Source organism: Macaca fascicularis, chromosome 8 (genome assembly GCF_037993035.2).
Source record: "Macaca fascicularis isolate 582-1 chromosome 8, T2T-MFA8v1.1".
NCBI lineage: Eukaryota > Metazoa > Chordata > Mammalia > Primates > Cercopithecidae > Macaca > Macaca fascicularis.
The window spans coordinates 17,211,531-17,228,582 of record NC_088382.1 but is presented as its reverse complement, the minus strand read 5'-3'; the positions used below and the strand labels follow the sequence as shown (position 1 = coordinate 17,228,582).

At 34.1% G+C, this 17,052-nt stretch overlaps 1 protein-coding gene across 1 annotated transcript in view; it reads left to right on the top strand.

Annotated features, from left to right (window-relative positions):
* Window positions 1-17,052, top strand: part of SGCZ (sarcoglycan zeta) — a 1,185,986-nt gene that overhangs the window by 1,029,974 nt on the left and 138,960 nt on the right. The window contains exon 4 of the mRNA XM_005562643.5: window positions 11,609-11,696. Within this exon, the coding sequence (XP_005562700.1) occupies window positions 11,609-11,696 (88 nt within the window). The remainder of the gene's footprint in view (window positions 1-11,608; window positions 11,697-17,052) is intronic.

Sequence of the window (17,052 nt, the reverse complement as noted above, 5' to 3'; positions counted from 1 at the left end):
AATCAGGCCAGACACAATGGCTCATGCCTGTAATCCCAACACTTTGGGAGGTTGAGGTGGGCGGATGACCTGAGGTTAGGAGTTCGAGACCAGCTTGGTCAACGTTGCAAAACCCCGTTTCTACTAAAAATACAAAAATTAGGTGGGAGTGGTGGTGAGCACCTGTAATCCCAGCCACTCGGGAGGCTGAGGCAGAAGAATCACTTGAACCCAGGAGATGGAGTTTGCAATGAGCCAAAATCACGCCATTGCACTCCAGCCTGGTGACAGACGGAGAGACTCTGTCTCAAAAAAAAAAAAAAAAAAATCATTAGATTCTGTAATTACAAAGTATCCCAGGCCACGTTTTGCAAAGTTAAATTTATACCTACATTTAACATAATGATTTTTTTTCCTTTTTATGAATTGTTATATAAAATGAATGCAAGTCTAATACTATGCATTATTTATTTAAAAATTGTTAAAAACAATGTTTTTATATAATAGTAGAATTGTTTTGAAAATGTTGTGGGTTTAGTTGCTAGAAGTTTGGTTTCCAAAATTCACTGGAGATTAAATTTCAAGATCAGAAGTCGGCGAACTATGGCTTGCAGCTGACTGTCTCTTATTAAAATATAATATTTTGGTATAATACAGACATGCCTGTTCAGTTCTTGTTTGTGGCTCCTTTTGACCTACAACAGCAGAGTTTAATGGTTTTGACAGAAACTTCATAGCCTACAAAGCATAATATATTTACTATCTGATCTACTGTCTCTTGAAAATAAAAGTTGGCCAGTACATGCTCTAAATGAAGCCATTTTGATTAATTATCCCCGAGAAAAATACATGATGTTAGATATCACTGCCTTTGAGTATGTCTTTTGTTTGTTTGTTTTTGTTTTCTTTTTCTTTTCTTTTCTTTCTTTTTTTTTTTTTTTTTTTTTTGAGATAGAGTCTCACTCTGTCGCGCAGGCCGGAGTGCAGTGGCACTATCTCTGCTCACTGCAACCTCCGCCTCCTGGGTTCAAGCAATTCTCTTGCCTTGACTTCCCGAGTTGCTGGGATTAAAGGCATGTGCCATGCACCTGACTAATTTTTGTGCTTTAAGTAGAGAGGGAGTTTCGCCATGTTGGCCAGGCTGGTCTTGAACTCCTGACCTCAGGTGATCCCTCCACTTCAGCCTCCCAAAAGGCTGGGATTACAGACTTGAGCCACCATGCCCAGCCTGAGTATGTCATTTAACATATATATCTCTAGCTTAATAATTATCTGGCGGTATATCAGAGTTATAAGAAAAGTCAACATGATTAAAGGATAGGGAGTATGGAGCTGACTTAAGACAGGGAAGAAGACTTTTCAGGGCACTACAAGGAAGGAGCCTTGGGTGCAAAGGAGCACTGGGACGTGTAAGTCCCTATAGGGGAGAGCAAGGGCTGTTCTATCAGGTCAGGCCAACTCCAATAACAAACCACTCTGGCATCTCAAGGGTTAACTCAAATACAAAAATTAGTTATCTCTCACTCCACAATCCAGTGGTATTTGTGGGACTGGTGGCTCTGATCCATGCAGATATATGGAGACCCATATTCTTTCCATTATGTGATTCCATATTCCTCTAGGGCCTCAGATGGAGAGGCTAGCACACTGCAGGTTTTTATAGTCCAGGCTTATAAATGTCCTGTATTACTTCTGCCCACATTCCACTGATTATAATATGGTAGTATGATTATGACTGCATATAAAAATGATTAGAAAATGTAGCTTAACTGCAATATTGCTTTAAAAAATAGTTGACACATTTTTGTGAGCAGTGTTTTCCATGGAAATTGGGATATAGAGGGCAAACAGTCTAATTTATAGATTTGTAGGTTTGACACAGGCTGGGAAATAGTTCAAAATTATTTCTTTGCAACAGTTGCAATTTTCTCCTTGATCTATGATTTGGGGCCACACTCTAGATCTAAAAGATTCTGACTGGGAGCTTTTTGGAAGTCCATCTCTAGTCCTGCACCTCAGCTGGGCTGTTAGAGTCATTCTACTCAAGGAGTGATCTGCAGACCAGCTTTGTTGGCACGACCTGGAAGCTCGTTTGAAACACAGAATCTTAGGTTTCAATGCAGGTCTTCATTTAGAAAGATCTTCAGATGATTTGTATGCACATTATTGATTTGTAAGCATTGGGTTGGAGAAATCTTCTTAGTCATGTCATGTGCTATTTGGTCTGACATATTCTGAATGTTTGCCCACCATACATGATATACTTATTCTTTCGATATAACTAGACATATTTATGTTGCTTCTGGCTCAAAATCTTGCCATCAGTAGAGTTGCTTGTAAGGAGGCTAAGGGACTTGGCTTATCTTACATTAATGTAGAAAAATACCAGAAGTTTGAAATTACACCAGTCATTTGAAAAAGTAATCTCAGGAATATTCCCCCCACCCCCGATTTATTTAATTGAGGAAGAAAAGGATAAGAATTGCTAGAGATCTTCAAACTAATGACTATAGATGTTGAAAGAGAGATTATCTCTAGTATTTTTTCCTGTGGTATTGCCTTATCAGGTATAGCTAAGGTATAACCACAATTAACAAAATGCTTCAAAGCATACGAAATCATAGATAGTGTCTCATACAAGCACAGTAATTGTTACTTGCAAGGTCATCTCCTTGTTGCTTAGCATTCATACATGTGTTTACCATGTTCCTTTAGTAAATAATATGGTTGCTGTATTAGTCTGGGTTCTCTAGAGAAACAGACCAATAAATAAAGAGATTTATTATAAAGAATTGACTCAAGCAGTTAGGGAGGATGAGAAACCCCAGGATCTGTAGTTAGCCAGTTGGAGACCCAGGAAAGCCTATGATATCGTGCTCAACCAAACATGAAGACCTGAAAATCAAAGTGTAAGTTCCAGTCCTGATCTGAATCCAAAAGCAGCAGAAGACTCATGTCCCAGCTTGAAGATAGTCAGGCAGAGAGAGTGAATTCTCTCTTATTCTACCTTTGTGTTCTATTTAGGTCCAGCTACCCTGGGGAGGGAAAAAAAATCTGCCTGAATGGGAATACTGATTCCAATGTTCATCTCATTGAGAAATATTCTCACAGACATACTCAAAATAATGTTTCACCAAATATTTGGACACCCATGTCCAGTCTCATTGACACAAAACTAACCGTCACAGGTAGTATAAACATGTTGTACTTACTTGAGTTTATAACCAATTGTTTATATTTTGTAATTCCATTATTATTTGTAATTATAGGAACATATTTGTCATAATTATTATATCTCTGGTTTTTCTCATCTGTTTCTACAGAAATTAAGTTACAGCATAAATCCACATACAGTCAAGTAAATATGTGGCCCTAATGTTTTCAGATATTTGAAACCCTTCATAATCCAAGCAGATTTTAGGAGAAAAAAAGAGAGATTTTTTTTTCAGCAAGTACAAATGTTTAATTATGATAAATGAAAATATATCTGTGGAAAATAATCTTAAAGGCATTTTTTTCTCTTAAGCTTTCTTTATCCTCCTTCAAGTTAGAGTTTTATTGGAAAACATGTCCAACTTACTTGAGAAAGGTGAATTTCTTATTTAAATGTGATGTCATTTAAAAATTTTAGAATATAGAGGCTTCTTATTCTTTTTACATTACCAATTCCCACCAAGATAAAAGAAAACCAGTTTAATAGAGGCTTAGTTCCCTGCTTACTTTCTAGTTTTCATTATTCATGATACTCATGTAACATGAACTATGTATCATATACAAATATACATCTGGGATACTCTCTACATACACACATTATCATCATTAGCATCATCATCACCATCATCACGATAGGTAGTTACTAAATTAAGATTATGGTAGCTAATAGTTTCAAAAGTTTCACAAGCCTTTTACATAACTCATGACTTGTATTTTTCCAAGCCATAAGAGTGCAATACTACAGAAATGAACTAACATTTTATTAAAAGAAAAGTGGGAAAAAATCTTTGTACAGTGTTTGGTTTGAAAAATCTACCAACTCACCACTGGGTAGTTCCATTCTAGAAAACTTAATTATTTCCCTGATCTGTATAAATAAGTGATTTAAAATAATTAATTCCGTTAAAATTTGATTTCTTTGGGCATACGAATTGGCTAAACCATTCATCCAGTGATAGAAAATCACTGCTTTGCCTTAGTCATTTGCTTTAAATCTGCAGATTGTCTACTCTTCTGTATAAAGTAGATTTTCACATGTGCTCTGCATTTCTTTCTGCTAACCAAAATAAGACACAATGTCTACATTCTACTTAGTCAACACACAGTCTCTTTGACTGCATGAGTTGGGGTACAGCTCACCCATGCTCCCATAGTGAACATACTGGCTGGACAGACAGTAGCACTCAGAGTGGATAGGGTTGGAAACCTGGGGCTGGTGTGAGGGCAAGGTTAACCTCAAGAACAACTGGAGAGGCAGCTGAAATGGAAAAGTGGCAACCCAACCTAGAAGTGCTAAGAGCAGGATATCTCACAGTTGCTGAAAATGTTGGTTGAGAGGAAAAGAAGCAGCGTTTGGGGGAATTTTGTGCCATCTGACTAAAGCTGCAGCAGTATTTATCTGGATCTTTGTTACATTAGGTAGAGATAGTACTATTCCCTTTTAGGAGAATGATTCTAGAAGCATTTATTTCGTAAGCCCACCCATGGAGAAAGGTTGAGTGGGACCATTTTGACTGATAGAGGAAGTGGCAAAATATCCCAGATTCCCTGTAAATGGAATGTCAGTGTAAAACTGCTCCCTGCAGCATCATTCTGTATACATATTCATCAATCTCATCAGTATTATCAGTTGGGAGAAAGAGGGCTTCAGCAAGGAGACTACTCTTATTACTGTATAGCTTTAAAGAGGTGGACAGAAGCCAGAAGGACAATGAAAAGTCGCAGAGGATTCTCAGAAGAGATTCCTAGCAGTGGCTTCCATGAGTAGATAATTTATAACAGAGAGTAAACCAAAGTTGGAAATTCTCAATGAAAGTATTAGAGTAGAAATGCGTAAAGTTGATTGATAAATAGACAGTATATCTCTCCTGCGTTACTTCACATTCAAGTTAAAATGTGAACGCAGAATTTGAGGAAGTCAGATTAACAGCTCTAGATATGTTTATTTTCATAATATTACTTCTTCCTTTAAAAGAAAAATTTCAATAACTAGATAATTTGCATTCTGAAGGAAATGAATTTCAAGTATTAAAATAATTTTTACTTTTTATGTCAAAGAATAAAATAAACACTTGTTTTGCAGCTTCAGTGGGTCAAATATTAAGGAAAGGAATGACATAGCTACCTTGGGCACAGGGATGATGAGTAACCATTAAATAATAATTTGATATGGCTTGTTTCACTGAGATGAATTTTTACCAGTCTTGCTCTGGGGAAGAAGAAGAAGAATGAGGAAGAGGAAGAAGGAAGAGAAGGAGGAGGAAGGAGGAAGAGAAGGAGGAGAAAAAAGGACGAGGAGGAGGAGGAAGAAGGAAGAAAGAAGGGGAGTAATAGCTTTCTAAATTTTGTGTGATCTGAACACAAATCCACATAAACCCATATAGCCTGGATATTGTAACGTGCTCACTTCAGCTCATTCACTCAACATACATTTATTGAACATAAATTATGTGTCAAGTGTGACACAAACTATACTTTTAAAAGTCCGTATGAGCAAAAGGAATTGACAGTGTACTATGTTTTCAGGACAGTTCAGCTAAATAGAGGTTACAAATCACATGCATGTTTAAAACAAAATAAGACAAAAAGCCTACAACGAGTACTATGATAGACATCAACACTGACTGAGGGTGGGAGGTGACTTAACTGAAGGGTGGGAGGTGACTTAACTCTGGAGGAATAGGAAGGCTTCACAGAGGACAGGACTTTGACCTGGACTGGAAACATATCTACAATTTTTCCTGATAAAGAGACATGGATAAGAATTTCTGGCCTGGGAAACTGAAGGTGAAAATAAATACAAGTGGTATGTAGTTGACAAAAATGGGAAATTTGGCTTACTCTTACATGACGGAAGTGAGGTGAAGTAGGCATAGAAAAGTAGAACTGAGTCACATTGTGAAGAGCCTTACACGTTGTGAACATGAATTCGTTTCAAGCTGAGAGTGAGGAATCAATCAATGTTTTGTTTTGTTTTCATTCTAGTATGCCAATATGTTTTTAAAGTATTTTTAAATAACACTGGATATGAAAAATCAAGTGGTTTTTGTGATGTGGGTTTTGAATCTATTATAGAAGTAGGCATGGAAAAACAGGAAAAGATGTATTCAAGAAATATTTCTGAAGCAGCTGATTGAATATTTAGGAACATTAGAGGATCTGAGGATAATGTAGATTTGTTGGCAAATTCCGTATTTCCATCCTTGAGAAGAAAATTTATCTTGTAAACTATATAAACTTAGATAACAACATACCAAATTCACATCATCTACGCTGAATGAAATAGGTCACTAATGATGTTCTTTCAGAATACCAAGTAGGGAGATTTGCATAGGCGATACTTTCTAAAATGTGTAGGCAGATGACGGTTAATAACAAACCATCCTTGTTTAGAATCTGAGGAAACAAAATGAAACAAAATGAACAAGGTCATGCTACCAAAACCTGGATTATAGCAGCAAAGTAGAGGTCATATCTTAAGCTGTGTGTGTGTGTGTGTGTGTGTGTGTGTGTGTGTGTGTGTGTGTGTGTGTGTATGTATGTATAAGATGTTTCTTTTAGTGACCAAAATGCTTAAAGAAATTTTAAAGTCTATTTTGTTCAATTCAATTTCTTACTTTTTATATTGGTTTGACAGTTCAGAAAACCTAGAATTAGATGAGCCCGAAGAAACACCGTACTTCCTCGTGGTTGACAGGGCATATTTGAAACAAAATTTCGGAGTTCCAACATGGCTTGTTAGCTTTTTTAGCTCTGTCATTTGAAGCAAGTGACTTAATCTTTCTGTACTACAGTTTATTTATTTGTGAAACAGGAGTGATGGTATCCAGTATTATTAGTAGTAAAATACTGTAGTTAAAATGAGGAATAAATAATAAAAGCAGATGTTGCTGTCAACAGAGGGTAGGCTCTGATCTGTGCATTTTGCATGTGTTGTCTCATTTAATCCTCATAACAAGCCCATAAATTATGTACTATGACCCCTATTTTACAGATGAAGAAACTGTGACACAGAAATGTGGAGTGACTTGCCAAGTCAGCATTTGGCAGCTGCGGGGCTTGACTCAAACAGTCAGGGTCCCCTGTCTGTCTTACAATCATGTTATTATCTTGACTCTTCGTGGATGGTTTCATTGTAACCTTCATAAGTAGATGATCTCATACATATAAAGTAGTTAGAGCAGTGTCTGGCATTGATTAAGGGCCAGTAAATGTTGGTTGCTGTTTGTACTACTGCTATTTCACTACGACTTAATGTAATAGTTAAACTGGAGAGAATGAGTATCTGAAGCTAAATCCTTACCTAAAACACTCATATCTTCTCAACAATATTACTAATGCTTTTTTAGGGAAATCTCTCTCACACCAGCCTGTTACGATTAATATTCTCTGTTTTTATGTTTGTTAATTATCTAGTTTATTGTCTGTCTGGCTGCCAGACTATGAACTCCAGAAAAGAAGTCTGTCTCCTTTCTTTCTCTTTTGTACCCAGTGGTTAGCAGAGAGCGGAATGTATTATAGGCACTCAGTAAATATTTGTTATAAATAAAGTGAAGGCAATAGAAATAAAAAGAAAAAAATTATTTTTCCATTGGTCACATGCACAGCCTGTCACAAAAAATATTAAAATGAGAAGAACACATTTCATTATTTTTCTCTAACCATTAGAAAATTGCAGCCATGCCCTCGGCATGAAGAATATGTTGTGTAATAGAATTGTAAGCAGAACCTCTCAGGCCCACTTAACAGTCTCACTGCCTTTCTCACTGGATCACCTATCTGCTTTGTCTAAAGAGTGACATAAGAAGGCGACGTGTCCTCTAGAGCTAGAGCCAAGTCCAGGTCAGCTCCAGAAAACCAGGAGATACCTTATTTCTGTTATGGGGGATTTATTGGCTTGGAGGAAAAATAATTACATTCGAAGATGAAGATTTTCTTTTTCCAAAAAAAAGGTATTTATGCTAGTATATCATGCTATATATTATACATATTATTTTATATAGATGCTATATATTATATATACTATATACTATATATTTATATATTTATACTAGCATATCATGCTATATATAAATATTATATTTTTATACTAGTATATCATGCTCTATATTAACTACATTCTTACTTTTATAAAACTTAAATGTCTGATTCCTACTCCATGAAAAAATATCACCAGAATAGATTTCTCTCCTTTATGTTCTCAGCAAGAATAAACTGTTAGAGAGTACTACTATGTCTATTTAAATAACTTAAACCACATATTAGCTTTCAAAATTTTGGAACACAGGAGAATAATATAAAGGATATAAGCCAGACAGTGGAATGGAGTAAAATATTAGTATCAGTTATTTTCTCATTTTCTCATATAGAGACCTTTGGAGAAACAAACACAAGAAAGAAGACGTAAAACTTAAGGAGTAATCAATTCTTTATTTAGGGAAAACATTTCTTAAGTGTCTTTCTTTATTTTTGTTAAGAGGTGATATGTTGGTGCTGATTCTCACCTAAACATATATTTGAGATCAGATTTGTGAATTGCTTAGGATTGTATCTCCGCTTAAATGACTGAAAGATTTTTCATCATTATGCGTATTTTTATTGCATGTTTGTTTTAATTAGTATTGAGTGGATAGTGTGCAAAAAGTCATGTGTTAAACCTCAAATGCATGAGCAATGGGTCTAATCCACAAAGATGGCATGGTACTGATATAAAATACAGAAATGATTATGTGATTTGTGGATGGAAATGATGATCTTATAGGCATCAAATCTCATTTATCAAACATGAATACTTGGTTTTGGTTCAGCTCACTTGATCACATTATAATAAATAAGTATAGCATAATAATATATTGATGTTCATAGGAACACAGCATAGAGAATAACTCACTACCTCTGAGAGCTGTATGTTTATGGTTCTACTAAGTAAAAAGCTTATGGGTGCTATCACAGTGAAATTTTAATCTAGATATAAAAATTTAATTCTGACAAAAAGAATTAGGAGAATTATATGACAAGAAGGGAAGAGTGCTAGAGGCAGAGCTTCAATAAGATCTCTGTGGTTAGAGTAAAAGGAGATTGTTATGTTGCAGACAAAGATGTGGAATGATTAAACTTTCCTTTTTTTTTTTTTTTTTTTTTTGAGAAAGACTTTCACTCTGTCACCCAGTCTGGAGGGAAGTGGGTGCAGTATGGGCTCACTGCATCCTCTAACTCCCAGCTTCAAGCAGTTCTCCTGCTCAGCCTGCCGAGTAGCTGGCATTACAGGCGCCCACCACCGTGCCCAGCTAATTTTTTGTATTTTTAGTAGAGATGGAGTTTTGCCATGTTGGCCAGGCTGGTCTCAAACTCCTGGCCTCAGGTGATCCTCCCGCCTCAGCCTCCCAAAGTGCTGAGATTGCAGGTGTGAGCCACCGTGCCCAGCCTAAACTTTCAATTCTACCAAGTCTATTTCTCTTTTAAATTAAGTAAACTATCCATTGCCTTCTCAACCTATTTTTTCCATCTTAACATGTTTAATAAAGCAATAATCCTTATACTTACATAGTCTATAAATTATATATACAAATGCTTATGCTGTTTTACTCTACTGTTCACAGAAACTTATGTTTAATATATCTAGTAACTCAAAAACATATAGTGTCGTATATTTTAAAACTCTAAACCAAACTCATATATGCTATATCATACAAATATTGAGAGAAAGTGAACATAATTTCGACCTAGAGTTTTTTCACAGTTGTTTGAACTGCAAGATGTTTCATAGACTTCTCCTGTTTCTTACATTCAAATATTCAATTGTATTTAATTCAAAGCTCCTTTTTAACATACTTAGGTTGAATTTTGCCAAGATTGAATAGAATTTTGTGTGTGTGTGTGTGTGTGTGTGTTCACGTATGAACCATCATCTTTATGTCATTATCAAGAAACAGCAGTATTCTTCTTGGGTATAAGAGAGCTGTTTGCAAACCGTCTTTAGTCCATGAACTCTTCTTTAAACACGATTTGGATGTATCACTTGATTAGGATGATGTAATTAATTTGAAATATTTTAGATTTCTTAGGAGATAAATGTCTGCAGCATAGTTACACCTATGGAAAAGAAAACTAGACTTTTTTCTTTTAAAACTGCAGAAATAAACCATATGTATATAAAATCACAAATTCCAAATCCTAATATTGAGAGTTTTAATATAGCTTACATATGAAAGCGCTTGATAATTGACATTGACATAGACATGACATACTGCCTAGATGGTGAGGATGATATTGATGGAGACTTTCGCAGTATTTCAACATCCACAATGCAAGCACTAAGGGAGCAAGTATTTTTCTATATTTTGATCACCAAAATGTCCCCACCTCTAGAACATTATATTGTACATAGTATGCAATGAATATTTATTGAATAAATTAATACAGATTTGTAAACGATCACCCAACTTAGGTTTTAGATCAGTAAAATGAGAATGTAGGGATTTGAATGTTACTTGTCTGAGGGAGGTATGACAAAAGCCTAGTATGTGAGCTGTTAAGGCAGTGTTGTTGTCCTTCAATAAACTGTTTTTACTGTTAAATGCTAAATTACTGATAAAAGTCAACATGTAACCAGAGGTATATGTCCTAAAGCAGAACTTACAAAAATCTTATATTCTATATACTTCCTTGCAAAATCCTTGTATGATTTACAGAGCATTTCCATGAAATTGAATAATATGGTACTATAATATCAATTTTACTCTGAAGATTTTTTATCTACTGAGTAGATAAAAATTCCTTCCTTCAGCAACATGCTGAGTAATAGTCACATAACTGCATAGACATGGCTGTCATGGTTCCTTCTCCTGGATCTTTCCTTTTGTGACAAAATTAAGTTAAAAAAAAAAGTCCCAAATAGACACATACAGTTAAATTGCTTTGTGATAAGTGCTTTAAACAAACTAAATGGAGAGTGGGAGTTTGAGGATTGAAAGACTCAGTAGTTACGCTGATTAGACGAGCCAATTTTGAGAAGGTGGCGTTTAAACTGAGATCTGAAAGTTGCAACTTAAGCTTAACAAGGGACTTTTGCCTTTGGGATGGCATCTGGAATATCTGCACAGGCAGGCATAGAGGACACTGGGAGAGAAAGAGGAAAAGGGTTACTACACCTTGATGTACAACAATCAGTAGACTTGGAAATGCTTGCCTCTGATAGTACCACTTACGAAAATGAAATATGCTGTCAAGTAATTATTATGAGACTCTCAGTTTTTTACACTGTCCACCAATGATTGGGATATTAAATTAACTGTCTAATATAAAGCAAACAAATTAAATTTTTGAGAATATGTAAACAAATGCAGTATAATTTTATGTAAATTTGACTATATTTCTGTTTTCTATTTGATTTATTTATTTTATACATGTTTCCCAGGATAGTCCACTGGTCTTACAGTCTGACAGGAATGTAACAGTGAATGCAAGAAATCACATGGGGCAGTTAACTGGACAGCTGACCATAGGTGAGTGTTTTGGGTAAAGATTGCCCCTACTATGCTTGGTGTTTTTGTTGTTGTTTTTTGTTTTGTTGTTGTTGTTGTTTTGAGACGGAGTCTCACTCTGTCACCAGGCTGGAGGGCACTTTGGGAGGCCAAGGCGGGCGGATCACGAGGTCAAGCGATTGAGACCATTCTGGCCTACTGTGCTTGTTTTAATTGAGAAAAGTAGCAGTATGTTATTTCTCTGATATATAACTCAACATCCCACTACAGCCCAGTTTTCTTGTATATGATTTGACGTGTCATAAGCTACTCATGTTTCCTCTATTTAGTAGTTATTACTCTTGTCAATATATTATTATGAGATTGAATTACATTTATTTTGCTGATCATTACTCTTGAATTATGAAATGCACCATTTTTCTAAGAAATATTTTCATAGCATATGTTAAATTATAATAAATAAACTTACGGAAACGTGAGATGATATAACATTTTTAGGTCTATGTCTCTTTTCTAGGGGAAATATTTTCTAATAAATTGTATCTGCTCATATAAATTAGATATTACATGAGTTGAGTATAATAAATATTCACATTTATCAATTACTTCTACATTTGATGTTGAAATTATCTGTATTTTAAGATTTATGGGCTTTATGTGTTATTAACATAAATTAATGGTGAAGTGTTACTTTTTTCTCATCTCAAATAAATATTTTAACTTAGAAATTTATATCAAAATACAAGATGTGATAACTTGACTCAGTTTTTATAAGAAGGCAAATAAGTAATTTGTAATGTAAAGTTTTGATATGCATGTAGATTCTGAATTATTTTTATAACACTGTATTGGTTCTGTGGATAAATTGCTTAATATAAACATGACCTATCTCTTTATCTATACATACATATATATATAAAGAGATAGAGAATGAGAAAGAGAGAAAGAGGAAAGTAAATTACAGCTTTGAGGACTGAGGTGTTGTTATTTTAATGAGAAACTAATCATCTTTAAATGCAAATGTATGTTTCCAATATTTCTAATTAAATTATGCAAAAATAATACATTTGAAATATAAGCTTTAAAAACATGAATTTGGATTCTGTGTACTTAATTTGTAGGTATATGTTTTTTAATATTTGTTTTGATGAAACCAAAAGGGAAACATTTTAGCATATATGAATTTTCTAAAAATATAATTTTATTTGTAAAAATTGTTTCGCTTTACATCACAAAAGTTTGTCATTACATATCTATTAATTGCTACAACTGGATAATGTTTTGTGATAATTAGAAATATAACAGTTATAGAGGGGTGCTATTAGCAAATGGATTCAAGATTAAATAAAAGAAATACGTGTATGGATATAGAACTAATTCAGAAGCAAAAACCGTCCACTTAAATATTCGTGCTAATTCACTCCTGTTATGTTGGAACTGCAGAAACTATAGGCCTATGGAAACAGGCCTAACCTTGATAGATTTTCCATATCCTAATTTTCTTAAAGTTGAGAACTCTTCAGCCAGATGGAACTTCCTTTTGCATTCAGTCTTTGATATAAAAAGTTCTTAGTAGAAATGTCAAAATGTAAATTAAGAGTCGGGCGTGGTGGCTCATGCCTGTAATCCCAGCACTTTGGGAGGCCGAGGCGGGTGGATCATGAGGTCAAGAGATCGAGATCATCCCATCCAACATGGTGAAACCCCATCTCTACTAAAAATACAAAAATTAGACAGGCATGGTGGTGTGTGCCTGTAGTCCCAGCTAGTTGGGAGGCTGTGGCAGGAGAATCACTTGAACCCGGAGGTGGAGGCTGCAGTGAGCCGAGACCAGGCCACTGCACTCTAGCCTGGGCAACAGAGTGAGACTCTGTCTCAAAAAAAAAAAAAAGGTAAATTAACTGCACAAAGATTATATACCCATGCCCACTGTCAGACACAATAGCTACATAATTCCTGCCTATAGAGCAAAGCAATCATTTGATTATATGAAGTACAAATACTGTTTGCATTTCACTGCGTGCTTTCCTGCAGGAAATAAAGAATATAGTGTGCTAGGATTTTCAGTTACCCTTCCAAACTGATTGTAATGTTATATTGATATTTGCCAAATGAGAGAAAAATAGCAAGAGGAGGAGGGGGAAAGAAAAAAATGTTAAGCTGAGTTTTAAATGCAGCAAATTATTAAGTTAATGACACAACAGCTTATTGGGCACAGAAATACATTTATTCCAATGAGGATTTAACTTAAAGACTATTTAACATCCTGGTCCTTTGAGTGTATTTTTGATGACTTATGTATTTTTACTGGTTTGCATATTTTAATGAACATAGTACAAAAGAAGACTAGGGCTGTGTGAAAGGAGATAATGTATTCATATTTGAAACAAAGGCACAAGGAGCTACTTAGTAGTTTGTTGGGTACCAGCAGAATAGTTAATCTTTTGGACCCTCAGTTTTCTCATGTCTAAAATGGGGATAATGACACATTTTGAATGCTGTTATAGCATTATGGTGATGTCAGTGTCTACAAATGGTAGGCAATTGTATATTGAATCTATTATTGTCATGCTAGTGAGTGTAATTATTGGTATCACTTATGTTACAAATACAGTGATATGGGAGAAATCTCATGATGTTTTTCTATTCTGGGTATCTGTGTGATATTAGATAAGGCTGAATTATGATACTGTTGAGAGATATGTTACAAAACACAACACAGAAAGTGTATCCCGTGTTCAGAAACTCTTCCATTATGTAAGAATAAATTTACCTTTATGTAGAGTTTGAAGACATACTTGAATGAGGCAATGTAGAAATTAAAATTTATTTCTAAAGACTCTAAGTTTAATTGTGTATACATAAAGTAGCTGTTCTAACCCTCTTTGTCTATTTCTTTTCTTATTCTTTCAGTTTTTATGTGTATGGCCTCAATTATAGTATAGTCATGATACTATTTTTGCAATATTAAAAAAATTACCGCACAAACTGAATAGTTACGGAAAAGAATTTCAGTTACTCTTCATTTTCTAAGTAAAATAATTCTGTTGTCTACCAATAGAATGCATTGATTTCTGTTAGAAATGTATAGTCAATTCTAAAAATATAATAATTTGAATATTTTTCCAGATTTTATTCTCATTGTACCATTTTCCTCAAAAATGTATGTAAGTAGTTTCAGCAAAGCAAATATCAATTTCTCTTGTACCCTACCCTTTTCTTTCTCTATAAGCCTAGCTTCCTACTAATTCCACTCACAGGGATATATGTAGTTCAGCGATTAGACCAACCCATGTGGTAATTCTAATGCTGACTCACTGATAGAATTTTAAATCAAATTATTTCTAATACAATAAATGCAAAAGAGAAATATTTTATATATACACTGGCTCAAGCACAATAAAAACTAAATCTAAATATTTTAAAACTTTAGGTAGAAAAATCAATTTGACAAACATTTTTGTGAATTGATGAAGTTCTAGGCTTTATGAATTTGACCAGATAATATCCAGTTTCCCCCAGTAAGTCTAGGATTCTAATTTTCATGACCTTCATAACATTGGAGGAGATTGGTGGACTCAAGATTTCTTCCTCCAAATTTCTTTTCTTAGAATAAAGCTGAAAGAGAGGAATGAGATTGTTGTTGAGAAGTGGTTAAAGAAAGTACAACATCCCAAGAGGTCAGACTCCTTGAAGAAAAAGCAAGAACTTTCTTAAACAAGTCTCAGAATCATTCTCCAGGTCAAAATTTTCTATTATTTAATCTATAATTACTATGTTCTTTAGCAGAATATTATTTTTCTTTTATAGGTGAAAAAAGTGTGTGAGTTTAGGTGTGTTATATATTCATATATCTTGATAACATGATGATATTTTCCATGACTTTCTATCAAAAAAGTGGGTAAAGGATGTAAATTATGCACCATCTTTGTGAGTTTGTTTTATTATCTCAGGAAGAACTACAGTATGTGATATATAGAATAAAAATCTTTATGGTAGTATAAATAAAATATGAAGTTTTGATATAGACTTTGTTTACAACATTAATAATAATTCTGTAGTAATTTGGTTCACTGAAAAGGTAATACTCTTTCCCACAATATCATGAGGATAATTATATTTTATTTATCAATAACATTACATTGATATTTAACAGACTATATTTAAACTACTTTTATAAGTAGTTAACAAAGTATAGGTTGATTTCAGTAATATAATTTATCCTTTAAAAATCTTAGCCAACCTGGCTGTTTTTAAGCTATAGATTGCTTTTTCTTATGTTACAAAAATATCTTTTATTTTTGATAAAGCAATGGCTAAAAGCTAATATTTTCCTTTCTCATGTGCCTTGTGCCATCATTCTATAGCTGAAGGATAAAAATGAAAGGAGGATAAATTCAGAAACCGGAAAAAGAATAATCTTAACTGGTAGAGCTAGCTTTGTGTTTTTTATTCTGTTTATTTGTTTGTTAGTGTTCTGCATTTAAATTTTAATCACAGTGACTTTTGAGATACTTATCATGGCTACTTATGGGGCCCTATGTCATAAATAAGAAGAAGTTCCACAATCCCACATCTGTATTATTATCCCAGTAAAACATTGAGGTTAATTGGGTATTAAAAAACTGAATGTAATTCTGAAATTTTAGTTTTAGAGTGTGCTTAAAACCATAGTCTTATGCTTTAAATAGGATCTCATATTTCATCATAGGTCTCCTTGTTTAATGCTTAATAAATTTGGAAGAATTAATTCCGAATGAATTAACACCTAGGAAAGGCTTGCTGTTTATTGTCAGAATCATTTACTTATCTTTTATATTCTCATTTATACTTATCAAAAATCAGTGGCATAACCAAATTGTATAAAAATCTTAATTATAATCTTTACTTTCTCATTTTCTGTTTTTCCTCAGTAATTCTTGAAACTTAGGCCTTAAATAAGCCTGACTATATGTCAATAAGGAAGAATGCCATTTGCAAGCAATTAAACAAAGTGATATTTGTGTTTATTATGATTTTCCTTTTTCATATTTTACACTGAGCAATTAACATCACTTAACAATAGAAACTGTTGTAGACAGCTTTTGTAGCAGAGTTGACTCTGGTTTCTTCAGAGATCTGAGGTGCTTGCCTTCTTTTTCCAAGAAGGTTTATCAAGTCGGGGAATGGAGATGATGATAGTCAGATGGGCCACAATAAAGGTATTAAGATTGATCATTTGCACTTCTCAGAGTGCGTCGATTAGCTACACATATAAAAATTTAAAAAAACTATATATATATATGTATGTGTGTGTGTATATATATGTGTGTATATATATATATGACAAAAGAAGATTTGTTTGTTTAGAAAATCAACCATTAGGATTCTGAAAGTA